Here is a 22,809-nt window from a genome sequence, read left to right as displayed (position 1 = left end):
GAACATATAAACTGGGGTGGCCTCTTGCGTTTGGGGGCTGGCCTGCTCTTGTGAGCCTCCATCCAAGAGTGAATCTCAAATCCCTGTTTTGGGAGGGAGCTTTGGTGGTCCTCAGGAAGAGGTCTGAATCCAATCACGTGTGTTTCCGCTCAGCCCAAGGGTGGAACTGACTGCACTTTGCCGGAGACTCTGCAGCTCCAGTCATGTTCTCACACAGGCTTTTAACACACAGGCGGATAGTTCCGGGATGCAAACTTGTGGTTTAGGGCACAGTGGCGGTGGGGTAGGGGTGGGCTGGGGAAGGAGGTGGTTTCCTGGAGATAACTCACTGCTCCCTCAATTCTGAACAGGCACCAAAGACTACTTTGGAAAAAACAACAACAACAACAACAACCCTTGCCTTTGAGACACAGAGCCCCCTACTCTCTAATGCCTAGATAACTCAAGACTCTCCAGATGATCTCATGGCAGAAATTCACATGACTCTACACCAGGCAGGTAGCATAAATAAATGGAAGCCAACCCTCCTTCAAGGAAAAGGAAGCAGCAGACGTTAATGGGAGAGTACGTGTTCTATCCAAAAGGCAGGCAGTATTTAACTCTAGCTGATGGGCACCAATCTGTATCTGGGAGCCCAGAATTCCCACATTTTATAATTAAAAAAAAAGATTTATTTATTTATTTGAGAGAGAAAGAGCATGAGAGGGAGAGGAGGGGCAGAGGGAGAAGGAGAGAATCCTCAAGTAGACTCCCCACCCAGGGTGGAGCCCCAAATGGGGCTCAATCCCAGGACCCTGAGGTCATGACCTGAGCTGAAACCAAGAGTCAGACACTTGACTGTCTGAGCCATCCAGACACCCTCCAAGTTTTCCAATTTTTAAAGATATCTAAATTTGAGTGTGAAATCTGTACCTTTAAAAATAGTGGCTAAGTAAAAAAAAAAAAAAGAAAAAAGAAAAAAAATCATTCCATATATATATTCCATATAACCATATATTCATTTAATACCAGCCTCACTTTGAATATTGGGTTTCTTGGGACTCAGATTGTGGAAAAATAACATGCAGGAAGTTTATTAGTGATCAAAATCTGTGCAAGGGGAGGGGAGGGGACAGTTGGGCAGAGTGGGAAGTTGAGCTGTGATGTGGTCTAAAAGGCTTTGGCTGACCTGACAGCCTTTGGAGTTGTTACCCTCTCACCTATATGCTCACTTTAAGCACTTACTGGATCAGGCTGCCTTGGGGGCCGGGTGGCGGGGGGGTGGTTACCCGAGACAAGGGCAGTTTCCAGAAGGGCTGATGGCTGAAGGTTGAGAGCACTTGGAGGACAGAGTCCTTCCATCCTGAACCGGGAGGCGGCTGTGGGGAGGCTGAGTAGAGCTTCATAGCGTCTGCTACAGACCTCTCCTTACACTCTTCACATTCACTTCTTTGTGTAAGTCCTGGGATCACCAGCTCTAAAATCTACACGTGCCTCTTCTTTTGGGGGTGTCAGGGCCTTTTTTCCCATAGTTGGTCTTAGGGCCACAATAATACTCATTATGGTCCTCTACTAATTAGTCTAGATTCTCCTCATTCTTAGCTAACTTCTTCACTGGTCCTGATGGTTTACTTGGCATTGGGACCTGGACCCCGGTCACCATGCCCTTGTCAGGTTGTGGCTAATGTGGTTGTCTATTTACTATCAAGACTGGGCGAGGTAGTACCTAAAAGAACTGTGTCGATTGCATGGGTGTCATACATACTTCTCCCTTCCCCCATTGTGTAACAGCAGCCCTGCCACCTCTCAATAATCTGGGTCCTATAAGGTTGCCAATTCTCTTCCTTGCTTGTTTGGTCCCTGGGCACAGAAGCCTGAGTGCCCCAGAGCAGCAGGAACTTAAGAGTTCAGTAGGACTCTTCCTATGCCCCCTGGTGGAAAGCATGTTCCCTTTGGTGAAAAGACAGGAAACAACCCGGAGGTGCAGAGATGTGAAATATGTATTTCCCACTTGGTCCCTGGGAGTGATGGTCAAAGGGGTCACTCTTGCTTCTTCCCCTTGGTTCTTGGATTCATATATTCTTCTGTTTGGGACAGTACATACTTTATAAAGGACACTGATTTATTTATTTATTTATTTATTTATTTATTTATTTATTTATTTATTCATTTTTAAGATTTTTTATTTATTTATTCATGAGAGATACAGAGAGAGAGAGAGAGAGAAGCAGAGACACAGGTAGAGGGAGAAGCAGGCTCCATGCAGGGAGCCCGATGTGGGATTCGATCCCGGGACTCCAGGATCATGCCCCGGGCCAAAGGCAGACACCAAACCGCTGAGCCACCCAGAGATCCCCCAAGGACACTGATTTAAAATGTACAGTGCATCCTGGAGGATGGGGCCTGATCCTTGCAAGGAATCATCTCTGAATTAGTGCTTCATTTGTGCCTTCTGTAGATCATTCCTCTACATTTAGGATGGCAGCTTCTAGGTGGGGCAGTATGTGATGGAACTACTGGATCCTGTATCCACATGACCTTTCATGCATCTTACTTGATATTAAGTAGACCTCTTAGTCTGATGTGATGTTATGGGATCCAGGCCAGTGCATTAAACACTCCTTATGTTGAACTGAGGCTCTAGCAGCAGCAAAGGCAAATCCATACCTAGAATATGTGTTCATCCCTTTTCTTCTTTGAAAGATTGATTTATTTATTTTGGCAGGGGTGGCCTTTTCCTCCCCCTTCTCCGAAGTTCATGTGTCCTTCACAAATACTCTGTAGCTCATGTGTCTTACCACTTCTTGCTCATCTGTCAGTTTTGCATGATGTCATCCAGAGAGTGTACCAGTAGGATGTTCTTCAAGATGTCCAGACTAGATCTTTTCGGACTGTATTATAATGGAGGAAGGACAGTTGTAGCCCTGGTCAAGACTCTTCATGGGTACTGTCATCTGTTTCAAGTACATGCAAACTGCTTTGCTTTGCTTTTCTGGCGGGATGGAAAAGAACTCCTTTGGTAGTTCAGTGGTGGTGTACCATGTACTTGAGACTGTGACAATATGCTCTAGGAAAATATCACCGCACTTTTGATTTGGGCTCTTAAATGATTGAGTTACGCATTGGGATTGGTCTGGCTTTTGTACTATCCAGAGTAATGAACTAAATGACCATATAATGGGGATTACTAGCCGCATAACTTTTGGTCTTTAAGGCCATTCTCTTAGGATGCAAATTTTAAATTTGCTCTCTTGATTTTATGTTTTGGGGTAAAGGTAGGGGACAGTTTTAGAGCTTTCTACTTGATCTTCCCACCTTAATTGCTGTTACCCTACAGGCCAAGAAACCAACATTGAAGGGTGCTAATTGCCATATTTATCCACTCCAATTAATCAATACAGGTTTGTGCAAATGACCAGTAGGTATATCTGTAAAGCTAGTGGGCCAAAGAAGCCAGAGAGCCAGAGCTAGACCAGGAGTCTGCTTATTAATTGGCCTTAGCATGCTTTCACACTAACAGAGGAGCTCTGCTGATGCCTCAAGTTTCTGGGTACCTGTGTCAACTGGAAACTTATATCCATCTGCCCCCTGGTGTTTAGGTAGCCCTCTTTTTCAGTTTCCAGTGACATTAGTAGTTTGCCCTAGGACCCCCTTGAGGAAAGACTAGAGGAATCATGACCTCTAGTCTTGGTGTTGGAAGATCTTTCCTCATGATGACCCGGCTTCTCCTTTAGTTACTGTTTTGCAAGCTTTAAAACTAGATCAGATCGAAAAATTGGGCACAGGATTATGACTTTCTTTGTTTTAAAGATTTATTTATTTGTTTGAGACAGAGTGGGTGTACAAGCTGGGTGGGGGCAGGGGGGGGACCAGAGGGAAGAGGGAGAGAGAATCCTCAAGCAGACTCCTTGCTGAGCATGAAGCATGATGTGGGGCTCTATCCCAGGACTCTGAGGTCACATGCTGAGCCAAAATCAAGAGTCAGCCACTTAACCAACTGAGCCACTCAGATGCCCCATGAGATTATGACTTTTTAGTGGAGTGCTACCTTCAGCCTTCTGATCATCAATCCTTGATTCATTTTGATTACTATCTATTTTAGTTTCCAACTGCTGTTTTAACAACTATAACCTCACCTATATGTCTAACATGTGTTGACCCAGAGATGGAGATGCACACACAGTAATTTATCTCTCCCTCCCAACCTTATTCTATAATTCTAGACAATGTGCCTGCCTATGGCTTTGAAATGAATTACCATCAAATCTGAAGGCCAGAGGCCTTCAGAACCATCCTCTATTAAAGAAATGAATGAGAAAATCTATCCAGGGAGAAGTAGGTCTGTACACCTTGCTCAGGCTGGTATAGGTATTATTTGGGAATCAGCTCATGGGAATATTTTGTGTGTCTATAATATTTTTATTTTCTTTTTTGGCTTATGTGTATCAAAGATAAAATTGATTGTGTATTTAATGTATAAACATCTAATAATAACAGGTTAATCACCACCTTGATTTTCATTCTGTGATACTGGAAGTATATGACTAAGATTTCCCCTGTTTGAACTGTGGATAAAATTTACAGATCCAGGGATCCCTGGGTGGCGCAGCGGTTTGGCGCCTGCCTTTGGCCCAGGGCGCGATCCTGGAGACCCGGGATCGAATCCCACGTCGGGCTCCCGGTGCATGGAGCCTGCTTCTCCCTCTGCCTATGTCTCTGCCTCTCTCTCTCTGTGTGTGTGACTATCATTAAAAAAAAAAAAAAAAAAAAAAAATTTACAGATCCAAGTGACTTAATGGGCGATTCTGTGATTAAATGCATATTTGCTAACATTAGAATAGCCTATATGTTTCACAAAGGCCTGGTATGTGTTTTTTGCCTCTTCAGAATTCTTTCTGCATTTATTTTGAAACCGTTTTTCCCCCCCTCTATCTTTCACATCAGGACCAAGGGAAATGTTTCTGTGTGTTCATATAGCAAAATATAAATTGGTTTTTGAAAAAGTAGAAAATATTTTCGATGATTGAAACCATGGAAATGGCTAGTCACTTATTATAGATATTTTGGATATTAAAAAGGAAGGCAGAGGATATTCTTGATTTTTCCCCTCTATTCAGCTTATATCATAGTGTATTAATTCCACTCTATTTCAAGCATTGTGAAAGAGCTGGGGACTGAAAAGATAAATAAGACATAGTCCCTGATGTAAACTAGTTTGAAAAATCAGAACAGTAAAAGTAATGGCAGGAATAGTTGCTAATTAACTTGCTTTGGGCTAAGAGTTTTGCATTAATAATCTTATTTAATCTTTAATATGTTCACTGTCCTTTATCTCCCTGTACACCTGAACCGTCTCTTCTTGTTTAAGGAGCCAAGATCCCATGCTCCATCCTCACTTCCCTGTGGATGAACCTTCTTTGCTCTTTGCTATGGGCAAGCCCTCTATCTGAACACTAGATGTCACCTGTGTTGCCCATTCAAGAATGTTAGGCCTCTTGTCCCCGGTCTCTTACAGAGAGAGCGCCCATGACCATGCTCTTATTTCTCTCACATGAGATTCCACTTTCTCTGGCTGTTACAGCACCATTTCCTTGTCTTCATTTACAGTAAAATCCCTTGAAAGAGATGTCTACATCAGATGTCTCCAATTCACTTTGATTGTATCTTGGAAACACTCCAATCAGTTTTCATCCCCACGACTTCATTAGGACCAGTACACACACACACACACACACACACACACACACACGGTAGGTACTCAGGAAATATGACTTGAATAATTTAATATACGCTCCCCAGAAGACCATTATGAGGTGTCTATTAAGATACTCATAGGTGCTCAGGGGAAGGCCCTCAGTGATTCTGATGGTGTTTTCATGCACTAATTATTATTATTTTATTTTTTATTTTTAAAAAGATTTTATTTATTTATTTATGAGAGACACACAGAGAGAGGCAGAGACACAGGCAGAGGGAGAAGCAGGCTCCATGCTAGGAGCCTGATGTGGGACTCCATCCGGGACCCTGGGATCATGCCCTGAGCCAAAGGCAGACGCTCATCCACTGAGCCACCCAGGTGTCTCTATTATTATTATTTTAAAGATTTTATTTGTTTATTGGAGAGAGAGAGAGTGAGCGCACAGGCAGGGGGAGCAGGAGAGGGAGGAGCAGGCTCCCCGCCGAGCAGGGAGCCGTAGGTGGGGCTCAATCCCAGGACCCCAGGATCATGGCCTTAGCTGAAGGCAGACGCCTCACCAACAGCCACAGAGGCGCCCTTCACGCACTAATTAATTCTCACTTCTCATCTTCCTTGAACTTTCAGCAGCATTTAACAAAGTGAACATGTTCTCCTCTGAAATATTGTGGTTTCTTGACCTTCAGAACACCATGCTCTCACGGTGTACCCTCTGTCTCACTGATCACTGTCTCCAGTCGTTTTCCTGGGTCCTCATTTCCCCTCAGGACGCTACATACCTCAGACCTTTCTGCCCTCTATCTCCACTCACTTCCTTGTTCCTCTCCTCCAGCATTGTTAAATAATACCTAGAGGCTGCCGAATCCCAAGTTTGTGTCTCTGGCCCAGGTCATCCCTTAGATTTCTAATCTCAGATATCTGCCTGCCTGCTTAACATTTCACTTCAACATATTTTTTTTAAAGGATCATTATTTGAGAGAGAGGGAGAGTGTGAGAGCATGAGTGGGGAGGAAGAGCAGAGGAAGAGGGAGAAGCAGATTCCCTGCTGAGCAGGGAGCCAGATGCTTACACAGGGCTCCATCCCAGGACCCTGAGATCCTGACCTGAGCTGAAGGCAGATGCTTAACTGACTGAGCCACCCAGACACTCTTTCACTTGAACATTTATTATTATTTTAATTTTATTTTTTAATTTTTTAAAAAGATTTTATTTATTCATGAGAGACAGAGAGAGAGAGAGAGAGAGAGAGAGAGAGGCAGAGACACAGAGGGAGAAGCAGGCTCCATTGAGGGAGCCCAACGCGGGACTCGATTTTGGGTCTCCAGGATCACTCCCTGGGCTGAAGGCAGGCACTAAACTGCTGCGCCACCCAGGGATCCCTCACTTCAGCATTTAATAGGAATGTCCACAGATGTATTCCTGATCTTTCCCCCAATACCATTCCTCCCACATTTTTCCCCGTGGCTATGAGGCACACCATTACCTTTTGAGTTGCTCTGGCCAACAGATTTAATGTAATTCTCAGTTCATCTTTTTCTCACACCCTGGTCGAGTCCATCAGCAAATACTGTTGGTTTAACCTTGAAACATATCTAATATGTGACCATTTCTCACTGCTTGTACTGTTACCGTTTGGTCTAAGCTACCATTATCTCACCTGACCTTCTGTGACTCTGTATGTAAAATTCCAGCCCAATCTCAAGACACTGGAATGACTGTCACCTTCCCAAATCCTGGTTTATTTGTCCTCAGTGCACCTCCTACCATTTTAAACACCATATATTTTCATTTTTAACCCTAGATTTGTCCCTTTCCTAAAACATAAGCTTTAAGAGGGCATGCATTTTGTCTATTTGATTCACGTATTTTATTCCTACTTGTCTAGGTGCCCATACTACGTACTCAATAAATAAAAGTAAGTCAATAAATAAATATGGACCAAGGTTCCCCCTATTTCTAAATCCAGATCCTTAAACAACACACCATTCTTGATTCCTACTTTTTTCTTGAAACCCAATTATCAATTGTTTTTTAATTCTTTAAATTAAGACAAGGCTCTTGATGTTCTCGTACACTTTGATGACAATTCCTTTCAAAGTTTACAGCTCTCTAATCAGTGCTCAGGTAACAAATCTATTCTACTGAGCTGTTCTTTGGCCCATGTGTTGCCCTAGAATTTTGTGACCGTATCATATTAGCTAAGGGATATCCTCACCAGCCTGAATTCACCTGCTGTGAATTCTAGAATCAGGGAACTCTAAGAAGCCTTAGAGAAGCAAAAATAAATATTCTTTTTCTTTTTTTTTAAGATTTTATTTATTTGATAGAGAGACTGCAAGTGAGCACTAGCAAGGTGAAGGGTAGAGGGAAAGGGAGAAACAGACTCCCTGCTGAGTAGGGAGCCCTGATCCCTGGATTCCAGGATTATGACCTGAGCAGAGGCTTAACCAACTGAGCCATCCAGGTGCCCTCAAAATAGATATTCTTAAATCTAGCTTCTAATCACATGCCCTTAGTTACAGGAACATTCTTATTCCATCTATTTACTCTTTCTTTAGACACAATTTTAAAACTCGTATAGTTACTCACCTTAATAATGATTGAGCAATTTCTATGGGCAGAGTCCTGTTTCACACACTAAGGATACAGCCGTAAATAAAACCAACAGATTCCCTGCCCTCAAGAAGCTTATATTCCAATGATGGAGAGAAGGATAATACTCAGTGATAAATTACTATCATATATACATATGGTGAAAAGTACCATGAAGATAAAGTAGGCGTGGAAGGGCACCAACTTGGGGCACTTGGGTGGTTCAGCGGTTGAGCGTCTGCCCTCGGCACAGGAAGTGATCCTGGAGTTCCGGGATCGAGTCCCACATCGGGCTCCTGCGTGGAGCCTGCTTCTCCCTCTGCCTGTGTCTCTGCCTCTCTCTCTGTGTCTCTCATGAATAAATAAAATCTTAAAAAAAAAAAAAAAAAAGGAAGGGCACCAAGAAGTGCCTTATTTTTGAGTAAGGGTATAAGGTAAGCTTCCTGAGATCTGGGACATTGTCGTTGTTATTCACCTCTATAACAGTAGCATCTGGAAAAGTAGTGCGTAGCAAGCATGAGATAAATTTCGTGTGAGTACTGTTAAGAATGAATGAATGATGGAAGAGACCCCATGCAGAGGTTCGCGCAGCAGTCCATGTGACACGTGGTGGCTGCGAGCCACAGGGAGAAGCCCTGCAGATTAAGAGAGTCCTATTACTTTTTTAAAAAAGAAAAAGTCACATTGTGAAATGACACGCAGAGTAAAGCCTTGTAACTAGTTCGATGTCCTTTATTCAAAGGAAAACAATGCACAGATTGGGGGAGTACAGTGCCGCATGAGTAGTGGAGCACACTTTCTGGGGGATTTGGGGCAAGAGCAAGTTTTACGGAGAGTTAGAAGAAGCAACGTGGAAACAGCGTGGTTGGCCGGGGATTTCCTTATAATACTAGCAGGTCCTATTTTTCAGGGTAAAGGAAGCTACTAGCTAAGTTGAGTTGGAGGATCATGATGTTTGTCAATGTTTGTTAGGTTTCGGGTAAGTGGAGGCTGACTGTGTGTGCTGTCACACACTAGATGTGTGACAAGGTCCCAGCGACTGGAGCAGCCTCCACTTTTTGGGTCTCAGTATATGAATTAATGTCCTCAGTCTGAATGTAGTTAAGGGACAGAACCAATAGCATTTCCTGAAAGATTGGCTATGGAGTGCAAAGTGGATGGGCTGAAGGAGTCAAGGTTGATGCCACGCCTTTGGCCTGAGCAACTAGAATAAAGTAGCTTTGATGGAGGAGTGGAAGTCTACCAACGTGGTAGGTTTGGTGGCCAAAATTAAGTTTCTTTGGGACGATAAATTAAGTCTCTCTATGTCTTCTTTTCCCTCTCTCATAGTTTCCTGAGATACCTAAAGCCAAGCACTGCTGTGTATCCAAGGAAAACCATTCAGAGTCATTCTACTGTGGAAAACATCCATGCTGGTTTCACTCCTCATTCTCTTGGCCAGACACAGAGGCTTCCTGTGTTGATGGCTGTCTTTCTTACTCAAAGAGAGGCCCAGCCAAGGAAGGCCTTTTCCTTCAAACTCATCTTGGACACTTTCTTTTGATTTAAGAAAGAAAAAAAATGATTGGGGGGACAAAAGAGAGAAAAAATAGTGTTTGTTGTACATTTCTGATTGTGGCAACAGCTTGAACCCATTAGCTGGTTATTATGCATTCCTTTGCATGGCTTGTCGCTGGAGTCCGATCCGGAGAAACACATCACAAGTCCTATAACATGTCAACCTGACCTCAGAGAGATTAACCCTAAGTCTTCTAATTTGAAATAAGACACACACACACACACACACACACACACAATCAAGTGATCAAAAACATGGTATAAGTCTATTTAGTAGAGAGTGTTCTGGGTTATAATGACAGGAACAGGGGACATAAATAGGATGCAAGAAAGGGAAAGAAAGAAACCCATAAAATTAAAAAAAGAAAAAGAGGCAGTGGTATTTCTTGAGGATTGTAAATATCCCTTACATATTTTTACTTTTCTTAAGAATTTGCAAGATCCCTTCCAGCAAGTTTGGTACACATCTTTGGGAAAGATACTGAGAGAGCTCTTCAGGGTTTCATAGTATGTAGTTAATTCTCTTTTTACCCTGTTCTAAATATAATCCTGCTCATTTGCATGCCAATCCCCATAATGCTTTGTAATTTCACAACTCTTGGCTAGTGGTCTCAGTATAAGAACAAAGCAAAATGTTTTGGGTGTGACTTTGGCCTTAAACCTTGCTCAGGCTTTGCAAAAGACTACAGGGAGGTGACTTTGCCTGGCATTCATCCTTCTAGCCGGAGTATCACAGAAATAAAGTGGAGAGGGCTGTAGACTTTTCCCGTGAAGACTGCATTCAGTCCAGTTACCCATGAATGACCAGCAGCTTGGATTAACTCACTTGAGAGCAGGGAGTGTTTCAGGGAGTTTAGTCTCCCCTTCGATTATGTGACCAGGCTGATTCACTTTAGGATTTTGGAAAGCCCAAGCCTGGAGGATTCTGTTCCTATTCTGGTGGATGCTTTATATAGCTCCTCCACTGCAGAAAAGGCCTGCAATTTAATGAAAAGATGGCCAGAAGCGTGGTCAGTGAGTGGCCTGCCTTATAGAAATGTGAGTTTAAGATCCCTAAGACAGACCTAGTTGTGCTTAGTGACCTCTGCAGAATATTTAGTGGGCCATTAGCAATGACAACTGAGTGGGGGTGGTAGAGACTTCTCTTGAAAGGGTTTTTACAGTTTTTGCATAGCGAGCCATTTTTGTTATTTACATGATATGTCTGGCTTCATTTTCCAGGAGAGTTGAGGGAGCTCCTGCTGCCGGATCACCCCTTAGCTCCCACCCATAAGGGTCCCTCCAAATACTGGGCCATTTAATTGTAGCAAGTAGCTGAAGGACAATATAGTCCAGCGCTCAAAGGCCATGTTTGTGCTCCCAGGGACATACCGACTCTGGTCCATCGGCTCTGCCTACCGCACACTCGGGATGCTCAGCCGTGCACACGGCTCTCTGTCCGTGGGAAGCAACAGTGGCGCCCCGCACCCCCCATGGCTGCACCCCAGTAACGGGACGGGGCCTCTCAACCACAGGTGTTTTCTCCTCTCTACCCACGGAGCCGCCTTACCGCGCTTCCACCCATTCCGAGAGCCCGGCAGCAGAGTTCCTTGCAGCGTGTTATTTTGAGAATGTTTTTTACAATACGGAGAACAGTTGCTGGTAACTGACAGCGCAGCGCCCCGCCGCCCAGCGAGGTTGGTGGTTGCTTTACCCGCGCCCCGATGCGACGCGCAGCGCCGGGGCCGGACGGGCGGGGGGCGGGCGGGCGGCACAGGTGCGGGCCCGCTACACCGCAGCGGAGGCGGCGCGCGGCCCTCGGCCCGAACAAAGGCGCCGCCGCCGCCTGCAGCCCGCGGCCCGTGCTGAGCGGACCACAGCGGCCCCGGCGGGCGGTCGGGAGCCCTCCCGGGCCCGGGAGGGGGGTGGGGAGGGTGCGACACCGGCCAGGGGCTCGGCCCGCGGGGCCGGGCGGGGCCGGGGGCGGGGGCGGGGGCGGGGGGGCGGCCCCCGGGACTGCAGCATCCCCGCCCCGAAAAGTCCCTCGCGCCCCCTGGTGGCCGTGAGCGGGCTGGCGCCGCCGCACTCTCGAAGTCACACACACACACACACACACACACACAAAAAGGAAGAAAAAGAAAAAGTGGGTGAGGCAGATGCAAAGAGGAAAATCAATAGGGATAAGAGAGAAGAGGGAGGAGTCGCGGAGCAGCCATTCTGGTCTTGCGGGGTCCCAGCTGGCACGGCCAGAGAGGGAAAGGAAAAAAAAAAAAAAAGCCCGGGCGTGAACGCGAGCGGAGGAGGGTGTGTGTGGCGGGGGGGTCGGGGTGAAGGGGGGCCGGGGAGATTTACTATTGTCTCCGGCAGCCGCCGCGGGAGCCGCGAGGGGGGCGGAGGCGCGGGGGGCGGCGGCGCGGCCAGCGCACCACTCGCTCCACCTGATCTCGGGCGCTGCGCGCTGCCGACGGGCGCGGGCGCGGGAGCCGGAGCCGAGCGGGAGCCGCAGCCGCAGCCGCAGCCGCAGCCGCAGCCGCAGCCGCAGCCGAGCGGGAGCCGCAGCCGAGCGGGAGCCGCAGCCGAGCGGGAGCCGCAGCCGAGCGGGAGCCGCCGCCGCCGCCGCCGCCGCCACCATGTCCTACCAAGGCAAGAAGAACATCCCGCGGATCACGGTGAGTGGGGCGCCCCGCACGCGGGACCCCGGCCTTCGGGGGAAGCAAGACAAAGAGGAAACCGAGGAGCGGCGCCGGGAACCCCGGGTTAGGTGTCCGCCCCCCGCCCCCCGCCCCCCGCCGGTAGTTTCCAAATAGCCCCGGGCCCTGCCGGACCCCGCGCCGCCCGGGGAGCCCCTGTGCGCCGCCCCAGGGCCTCGGCTTTTTGTTTCAGGCTCGTTGGCCGCGGCGGGGTGTGCAGGGGTGACAGCTCCCGGGGCCGGCGGCCGGCGGCCGGGCCGCGCCCCTCTCCCAGCTGCTCGCCCGCGCTCTGCCTCCCGCGCCGCGACGGGGGCGGGCGGCCCGGACCCTCGCCCCGCACCTTGGCCGCCGTCCTGCCTGCGGCCGCCCCCGTGCATGTGTCGGGACGTCAGGGTGCGGACTGGACCTCTAACGCGGTGCGGCGGGAATGAGCAACTTTTGTTTTGTTTTGCCCTCGGTGCATTTTACATCTTTCATGTCATCCCCCCCCCCCCATCTCCTCCCAAGAAAAGGCTGAGTTTTAAGAGCAGATCTTGGTTCGGGGTCGCAGGCGCACGCTGTGTGCAGGACACGTCCTAATGCCATTGTGTGCAAGAGCGAGCGCCCGCCGGCGGCCGGGGTCAAATGCCCCGGGCGGGCGCCTCGGGCGGGGACCCGCGGACGAGCCGGGATCCGGGATCCGGGACAGCAGCCGCACCTTCACCCGGCAGCTCGCGGCTGCAAAACACCGCGCCCCCGCTCGGGATTTCTCCGGGATGCGCAGAAACCATGCCCCTGAGTGGAAGGGCGCGCGACAGGCTGGGATGGGCATCCCCCCCGGAAAGGGGTGGCGGTGGTAGGGGGCAAGACAGCAGTGACGAGAAACATTGACATTTGGTAGTTTGGCATGAAGCAGTATGGTTGTGCTTTGTCTGTAGTGAATGGGGGTGTGTGTGCAGTGTGTGTGTGTGTAGTGTGTGTGTCTGTGTGTGTGTGCGCGCGTGTGTAGCGGGGGAATGGGTGGCTACTCCATCTTTGCAAGGCGAACAAAGGAAGTGATCAGCTGGCCCCTGGGAGGCTCTGCAGCTGCCCTAGGGCAGAGCTGTACCTGCTCCTGTAGTTAATTTACCAGGGATCCACCAGGTTTTGCTGTGGGCGTGCGTGTGTTTGCACTTGCTCCGCTATGTGTGGAACGCCCCGTGTGCTCCAGATCACCAATGCAGGACCTTACCCCTGTAGGCAGGACGAAGCTGTTTTTGCCTCTACTGCACTTTATTCTCAAGTGGTTTATTTCTATTGAAGCATGCTGTGTTTTCATGCACCTGACCTTCACCCCACACAAGGGCACCCCACCCCTCCCTGCTGTCCACCTGGTCTTAGGGAATGAATACTGGGAGAAAGGGTAGTGGGGATGGGTAGGGATCCTTTTGCCAGGTAAAGGTGTCAGGTGTAAACATATCCTCCTTTATCGCTTTGTGATATCATCGACTTCACGTTATTGAAGATACATAGTGGATCTTTTACAATGCACAGTAGTCTCGGAGCGCCAGTTGTCTTTGCAGAGAGCTGTGGAAGGTATTGTTAGAAAGAAAAAAGACTGAGACAAAAGCCCAATTTTTATACTATTTCTCTAACGGGGGAGGGATGAACCCCGGCGCTCATGCTATTACATGTGTGAAGTATGCTGCACTTATGCCACTTGCCTTACCTCGAGGATACATTTGCCAGTCCCCCCTGTTTGGGATAAGCAGAGAAAAGCTTGTTTTTTTTCTTTCTAGTCTGAGCATTGCAAGGTTCTTCTTATGGACTCAGGCTGTGATATGGCACTGAGGGCCACGCCCATTCTTATAGGTATCACTTAGGCCACCTTTCAGGAAAGCCAGAGAAATCTGGCCCTGATTGATCACTTGCCTTCGAAGCCCCCATAAATGTGTCTGTGCCCTGATCCTAGAGCCAGGTTTGCCAGGGGTTCCCTTTTGTTCCTGTTTGGATGCTCTTCCCTGGGGTGCCTCCTTCATGTTCTGTGCGGCTTGCATCCTTTCTCTCTGTGCATGGGGCGTGGTGCTGCATAGCCGCCTCTGCCTTGAAGCCGGGGCTGTGTGTCTCCAGCAACTGTGACAAGAATGGACAGTGGTTGTGAATTTCTTCCTCATATTCACCTTGTTGAAAGGGGTCTGGGGTTGCGGGGAGCAGAGGAGCATGGCAGGAGGGTGGGTATTGGTCTTTGGGGGCAAGGACTCCATTTGTAGATTTTCCTCAGGCTTTGTGTTTGTATTTCTGTGAACAAGAGTTCTATTCTTGGTTCAATTATTTTTGCATGTTTGCATGTCTATAGATGATTGTAGTTACCTACATACTATAAAGGTTCAAATACTCTTCCTCGATACAATTAAAAACATTAAAATATGGACACAGATATACCTACATAGAAAATGTCATTAAAGATTTAAATGGAACAGATATGCCCTACTCTTAGTTCTAGCATATTCTTTTCAATGATAAGATTATGGAATTTGAATTAAGTTTTCTAGCCTCTCTGTATTCCTTTCTGTGAAGGCTGCCCCACCCAGTAGCTAAAATGTCACTAGAACCTGAGGATCGATGGGGGCAGTCTTTCTTGCTGGATACCTTTTGCCTCCCCAGACACCACCCTCTGCCACAATTTGGGGACCCCAGTGAGGCTTTCTTTGTTTTTGTTTTTCTTGCCACCTCGTTTTGCCTCCCTCCTGAGATCAAAGCCTTCTTACTAACCTATGTTTATTGGTTTCTTGGAGAGAGGGATTTCTCTGTCATGGGTAGAATTGGCCAGGGCTTTCTCTGTGAGTGTCTCGGGCCTCACATCTTATTGTTCTTTCTCAGGTGCATGGCCGGTCTGGTCCACCTCCATACCTGCCCTTGCTTCTAAACATCGGGCTGGCAGTTCAGGGTGGTTCAGCAGATCAGAGCAGGGACCCTGTGCTGCCGTTCACCTCTGTCTCCACTGTCCAGCATAGTTTCTAGAATGCAGATGTCTCATGGTTGTCGGTTAAATCAATACATGAATAAAAAATTGTTCCAAATAAGAATAGCTCACACCTACTGAGTGTTTATTTTGTATCAGGTATTGTGCTATGTGCGTTACACGTATTGTCTCGTTTTGACCCTTGATTCAATGCTCTCTGAAAGGTACTATAGTTATCCCCAGTTTATAGATCCAGAAAAAAAAAAATAACCCAAGCCCTCCCACCCGAAATCCATAGAAAATCAAATGCATTTGCCCAGGATCAGAGGTTGAGTAAGTGTTGGAGGCAGGACCCAAACCTACACACCTGATTGAAATTAAAATGGATGTCCCTCGCCACCACACTCTTTTTTGGTGTTTCTGCTTCTGCCATCACTCTGAGGTGGTGTTAGTAAGGCAGATGGTGTAGAGGAAAGACTCTGCACTCTCCAAGCAGTTCTGGTAGGATCTGGGAAGCCTGTTTTTCCCGCCACTGTCAACAGATCCCTTAACATGGTGTCTCGTACTTTCTTTTTATTAAATAGATATAAATAGCGTTTTGGGGGATGGCAGCTAGCATAACAGTTCTGCAGGCAGAAAGTTAGGGGAGTTACAGTCCTTGTGGTCCTCTGGCATGCTACCACCTGAAGCTGAGTGGTGGGGAGCTAACAGTTAGGTTGCAGTGCTTTATGTGTATTCTCTTGTCAGAGTCTCCGCAAAAAACCATTGTAAGGAAACCGAAGCACAGATAGGTGAGGTTAGTTATCCAGCATTACCCAGCGAGAATTTTGGGGCAAAGCTGGAAATAAACCCAGACTTCTCTGGCTTCCCAGCTTCAGCTGTCCTGGTACAGCTGCTGCCTCCCAGAGGCACATGCAGCAGAGATTTGGAAGGTGTGGATAAGGAGTTCCAGAATTCCCTCTGGGAGATACATCACAAAAAATTGGCTTTATGCAAACGGTAATTGGATTTCCGTAAATATTATCTTGCAGATGGTGCATCTCGGCTGCATTGGAGGTTGGGCTGTACATGTGTGATGTTTGGGAATTCCCAGAATACACATCCTCAGGCAGGAACCCAACGTGGGGAGTTCTTTTCCAGGGCGCATCATCAGGGTGCCGTGGTCCCATTTGAAGGGTGTGATCGTGAGCGTTGTGGGTGCCATGGGAAGTTTTTATTCCTGAGGGGAAGGGATGGGGCCTTATGCAGTGGCTGGGCAGGGGGTCTAGAGGTGGCCAAGAAGCAGGAGAGGGCGTGAGTGCAATCCTACCCCAGCCTCTGTGTCTTCTTGCTTCCAGAGGTGTCACTTTAGTCCAGCAGCTAGCATTAGGGGTTGGAGGACTAGTGTTTAGGAGACCAAAAGAGATGGAGTTGTCCACAGTCACTTCTATCCGTGTAAGGCATCTTGGTAGGGAAATTCCAGAGTAAAAGTTAGGAATGGGAAGCATCTTAGATATCTGATCATGGAAATCTCAGCCCAGGCACTGCCCAGGGTGTTCATTTTTTACTTGTATTTTGAGCAGCTATGTGGTGATCCTCAGCCAGGTTATTCCTTTCTTTCTTTTTTGCTTTCTTTCTTTCTTTTTTTTTAAATTAGATTTATTTTTTAATTTTTTTTAAGGATTTTATTTATTTATTCATGAGAGACACCCACAGAGAGAGAGAGAGAAAGAGAGGCAGAGACACAGGAGGAGGGAGAAGCAGGCTCCATGCAGGAAGCCTGATGTGGGACTCGATCCTGGGGCTCTAGGATCATGCCCTGGGCCGAAGGCAGGTGCTAAACCACTGAGCCACCCAGGGATCCCCCTTTGCTTGCTTGCTTGCTTGCTTTCTTTCTTTCTTTCTTTCTAGATTTATTTATTTATTTATTTATTTATTTATTTATTTATTTATTTATTTATTTACTGGGGGGGTGTGTGCAGAGGGAGAGAGAGAATCCCAAGCAGATTCTGAGCTGCCCATGGAGCCCCACACAAGGCTCAATCTCATGATGCTGAGATCATGAGCTGAGCCAAATGAAGAGTCGTGGGCTTATCCCACCCTGGCACCCCTGGCTTGTTACTCTTCTTTCTGAAGCATAAGCAAAGTGCCTTAGGTGTCTAGACAGCTCTGCCTGTTAGTAGCTATGATGGAGCTGGCTGGACATTTGGGGGAATTCTAGAGGAATAGATTTCCTCAGAGAATTCCAATTTATGGGGTAGAACTGTCAGCTTATAGATGAAAATCTCCCTGCTTATCTCATTGTGGGAGGGCTGTTGAAAGGCCTCCATGAAGGTAGTGACCCTGTAGTGGTGTGTGAGCCCTGATATCTTCAAAATGGTAAACACTCATTTTTTTTTTGGTAAGATTTTATGTATTTATTCATGAGAGAGAGAGAGAGAGAGGCAGAGACATAGGCAGAGGGAAAAGCAGGCTCTCTACTGAGCAAAGGACCCAGATGTGGGGCTCGATCCTAGGACCCCGGAATCACACTCTGAGCCAAAGGCAGTTGCTCAACCACTGAGCACCCCCAGGTGCTGCAACACTAATTTATTTATAAAATACCAACCACTCTGGAATGTGGAAATTAATGAGGAGGAAGACATGATAAGGGTCTGGGGTAGGAAGAAGCTACTTAGGAAGCTATTTTTTGAACACAAGTTCTCAAAAACAAAAATTAATGCAATGTTATATAAGAGCTCTTCTTATTTTTTTTCTTGCTTCAGTTATATTGCAGCGTTCCTCAAAAGTAGGCTTCTCATTCATTTTTCACGATCTAATAGAGGACTTTGGACTTTGATGTAGAGATTTTCTTTTAGCTTAAATAAAGGGCATTTTTCTTACACTGGGTCGTTTTTTCAATCCTTATTAGCTTGAAGGCTAAAGTGACCCAGGTTAGGATTACCCTTTCTAGCAATTTCTTCATGACTCCCTGTTTAGTAGCTTTTTCTCTGCCCTTTCTCCTCAGGAAAAAAAAAATAGCATTGAATTTGAAAAAGAACAAAAAAACCCTTCATATCCTAATGGGCCCTCTGTTCTTTACCTGTTGACATATTTTATAGAACTATTTGCTTTTGCTTATTACATTTGAAAAGTCACAAATTGTTTACGCCAGTAGGAATGTCTCCCTAGGATATAAATCTGTGTCTTTTTTTTTATTAAATCAGTGCTCCTAATCATAAGGGGACTGGAAATTTGAATATGTCATCACCTCCTATGATGAATGTTAATAGGAAGCCTGACTGGCTTCCCAGTTACTCCCTTCTCAAATCAGTGTTTCATTTTACCTTTGCTTCCATTTTCTATGGGCCCTTCAGAAACAAATGTGAAAGACCCTGGACAACCCAGAGAAATAGGCTATTTTCTATTTGCACACTCTTTTGTTGTGAAATTTCTTTCATCAAACTGAGTATTTGTGTGTATTTCAATATACGAGATAGACCAAAAAAACTGTGTGGTGGGATAGGATGGGCTCCTCAGTTTGGCCTCTCTGGTCTTTCTGGAGTCTACTTATAAAAACAACTTCTCTTGGGGCACCTGGATGGCTCAGTGGTTGAGGGTTTGCCTTTGGCTCAGGTCGTGATGCCAGGGTCCCGAGATGGAGTCCTACCTCAGGCTCCCTGAACAGAGCCTGCTTCTCCCTCTGCCTGTGTCTCTGCCTCTCTCTCTCTCTCTGTCTTTAATGAATAAATAAATAAAATCTTAAAACAAAACAAAACAAATTCTCTAGGGCTCCAAGTGGCTTCATCCGTTCAGCATCTGACCCTTGATTTCTGGCTCAGGTCATGATCTCAGGGCCTCAGCGAGATCGAGCCCTACTTCTGGTTCCATTCTCAGCACGGAGTCTGCTTGTCTTTCTCCCTCTGCTCCTTTTCCTGCTCATGTGTGCGCTTTCTCTCTTTCTCTCTCTCAAATAAATAAATGAAATCTTTGAAAAAAATCCAACTTCTCTTGAGGAACTCTCTTCTGTTAATTAGATTGTAGGGATCTCAGTGGTTAGAAAGATGGAACGAAGCATAGTGGAGCTGTTAATAGCTACCACGTATTGAGTGGCTTAGCACAAACTACATGGATTGCCTCACTTGACTCGTAGCATCTCCTGGAGCTGCAACGATTAACTACCATTTTTGTGCTCTGGATAGAGCCTGCAAGAGTTTTACTAACTTGACTAAAGGTGCACAGTTGAGAAAGCAAGATCCTGGGACTGAATCCTCCAGAGGTGAGTTAGTTTTGAAGGCAGGAAGGCAGCCTGTCCTTCCATACCCACCGGTGGTTTTCCCCACCCCCATCACCTCCAGCCGCCCACACCTGTTAGCGCACAAATGCGGGCTTCTGAGGGTGGACAGCGTGGGGATGATCTGGCCAAACTGATCACGTCATCACTGCAGCAACAACTGAGTGCCTCCCCTCCTCACAGTGGTTCATGCTTTGCTTTGCCAGCTGTCTGACTTAGCTTCTGGCTTTTGCCCAGATGCATGTATGAGTGCAGTGTGGAAACGCAGATGCTGTTTTCCTGCCCTGTGTAAGTACAGATCTGGGCCCAAGGCCCCTTCATGGTCGCTGTCCCTGTCCGCTTCCCAGACCTAGAAGGAGCCAAGCTCTCTGTTCCCGTTGGGCTCCAGAAGCACAGGACACGCCCAGCACTCTAAGCCAGATGGGGGAGCTCCGCTTTAGAAATGGTTGAGGAGGAGCCTACTGGGGACATCTGGAATTCAAGGACACATTTCTCCTGGCTTAATGAGTCTCTCTCTCTCTCTTTTTCCTGGGAAGCACTGAACAATGAGATATGCAGGATAAAGTGAGATTCGACTTTTTAAGAGAGGAGTTCTGCTGGTTCCTAGAGCAAAGGAGCCCTCTTGTTCTTTGACACAGGGGAAGACAGCCCTGCACGGAGTGTCAGCATGCTGTGGTTCAGGCCTGCCCTTGCCTCTAAATTATGGGTGACTTTGGGCAAACCCTTATTTTCCTTCTCCATTCTGCATCAGTCAAATGAGGGCATCAAAGGAAGAGAACTCCATGAGAAGAAAGTCAGAGCAGAGCGGTCCTTGGTGGCTTAAACTCAGTGGAACCAGCTCACATCTGTGTTGGGTCTAAGGGTCTTTGGCTGCTTTTTACACTTGAAATCCCAGCCTTTTTTTCTCATTCAGAGGGTATACTTGGCTAATAGACTCCAAGAGAAATGTAATAATGTCCTTTCCTCAGCAGCACGTTGTTATTAATTCAAATGAGTTTATTAAAATAAGACCACGATTTCTTTGCTTGGCACATACAGCCCCTCTTTTGGACAAGGCTATCAACAATAAGGGCACAAAGGGAACAAATGGCCCCAAGTCTATACTGGTCAGGTAAACAGGCACCCAGCAGAAAACAGCCCCTAGTCTGTATATGCTCCACCAAACTCTTTTCAGGTGCTCATGCCAATATTTTAGGTATGGCAGCTTCCATCCCATGGAAATAACCCTTCCCCCGAGGCCAGATAATGCCATGGATACCCCATGAGGTAGATATGGTTTGGATTTTGTTACCACTGAATCTCCAGTACTTTGTCTTTGGCTGGAATATATTAAGCCTTCTGTAAATATTTGTTGAATGAATGGGTGCAACACTTACTTTGCAGGAATAGTTTCAAGGCAGAAGATGATCAGAACATGTGCGTGCGTTTGTGCTTGTACATTGTCCTTTCACTGACAGCTGTCTTGAATATTAAATTTCCTTTTTTTAAAAAAAGATTTTATTTATTCATGAGAGACGCAGAGAGAGAGAGTGTCAGAGACACAAGCAGGGGAGAAGCAGGTTTCCCGCAGGGAGCTTGATGTGAGACTCACTCCCAAGACCCCAGGATCATACCTTGAGCTGAAGGCAGATGCTCAACCACTGAGCCACCCAGGTGCCCTAGCTGTCTTGAATATTAACTTTTAAGAAAGAAGGCCTGGTTCTAAGAAGCCAGCACAGGATCCCTGAGCAAGAGAAAAAGGACAGCACATCAGCAGAACAAGCAGGGTCAGCTGTACTCTAGGACCTGACTGGGGCCAAGGGAGCCTGGCCCTCACTTGCACTTCTCTCGTCTTAGACCTCCCCTCCACCCCCTTTTCCAAATCCTGCATCTGACCCCATTCTCCGCCTGTCTCAGGGCTTGCCTGGGTACTTCTTGCTTGCAAACAGACCCGTTGTTTCTCTTCCAGAAAATGGTTTACAGGAAAGAGACCTTTATGTCTCCTTTCAAATAGAGAAAATTGTCACCATGACTTTTTGAACCAGGATCCAACATAGATGTGAATTGAGGCCTTTCTGCCTTTGCATAGAAACCACAAGCCATTGGAGTTAATAGCAGCAGCTAGATAGGACAGTCTGCATTTGTACAGGAAACCCTACTTTTTAGAAAGCTTTGTGAAGGAGCAACCCATAGGTCTTTCTTGCTTCCCTATTAGGGTTGGTCATTTAGATGGAATGTTTTTATGCTTGTGTGTGTGTTTACTCAAAGATTTCTAGTCTCTTACTCCACTGCATCTGTCAGCTTTCTCTGGGCTTATGTTTGGAGCTCTTCCTGTTATTAGCATTTATTCTGAAGTTCATTTTTTTGCTTTGATGGGTGAGGGCAGTTAAACTTCAAGCACATTTTGCCAAGTTTCATCCCTGGCTGTAAACCATATGGTTTAAGGTCTCAATAATCTTTGGGTAATAATAGTCACTAGGTCCTTTGAAGAGGAACATTTATAAGAGCAGGCAAATAAAATATATTCATGGAACCTAAAATCTCAGATCAGAAAGCACTTGAAATAAAGTATGTATTAGAAAATGTCATGTATAACATAATCAAGTATAATAATAGCATTTGGCTCTTTTTTGATTTTGTGGCGAGTATTGACCATTGGCTCTGGATCGAGCAATGCTTGTCCCTGGAGCATCTCTTGTCTGGAACACAGCAGGGAGATTAGTTTACAATGAAACTACTACTTAGTAGTAATTAGTAGTAATTAGTAATTAGTAATACTAATACTATTAGTAGCTACTGCTACAACTAATAACAATAACAGATATTTATCATATCTTGTGATAAGTGCTTTTTATTCGTTATCTCATGTAATCCTCAAAACTATTTAGTAGGTAGATGGATTCCCGACTCTGTCCTGCCGTTTTATTGTGGAGAGAACCTAGATCAAAATACTTGCCTAGGATCACACAAGCCTTCTGAGGTGGGACCAAAATTCGGACCGACTCCCCTCACTTGCTTAACTGCTATGGGAGCTACCTTAAATTCTGTCTTCTTTTACCTTCTTCCACTTCCAGGGTCATGAGACACTCTTTCAGATTGGAGTTCACTTAGCTCAGGTCCAGGGTTAAGGCCTTCCCTGCACCTGTTTCCTATGAAGCATGAGTAG

The 22,809-nt window shown here is 46.5% G+C and overlaps 1 protein-coding gene across 2 annotated transcripts in view; it reads left to right on the top strand.

Moving 5' to 3' along the window:
• DPYSL3 (dihydropyrimidinase like 3) overlaps nucleotides 1-22,809 on the top strand; it is a 119,617-nt gene that overhangs the window by 45,545 nt on the left and 51,263 nt on the right. Inside the window, exon 1 of one of the 2 annotated variants that reach the window (XM_038530548.1) lies at nucleotides 12,361-12,471. The exons of the other annotated variant lie outside the window; for it this stretch is intronic. Coding sequence (XP_038386476.1) covers nucleotides 12,433-12,471 — 39 coding nt within the window. The 5' untranslated portion in view covers nucleotides 12,361-12,432. Of the gene's footprint in view, nucleotides 1-12,360; nucleotides 12,472-22,809 lie in introns of those variants that run through there. 2 annotated transcript variants of the gene reach the window in all.

The sequence above is a fragment of the Canis lupus genome, chromosome 2 (genome assembly GCF_011100685.1).
Source record: "Canis lupus familiaris isolate Mischka breed German Shepherd chromosome 2, alternate assembly UU_Cfam_GSD_1.0, whole genome shotgun sequence".
Classification (NCBI taxonomy): Eukaryota; Metazoa; Chordata; class Mammalia; order Carnivora; family Canidae; genus Canis; species Canis lupus.
Note: the sequence above shows the minus strand (reverse complement) of the source record. Positions and strands in the feature narration are given on the sequence as shown.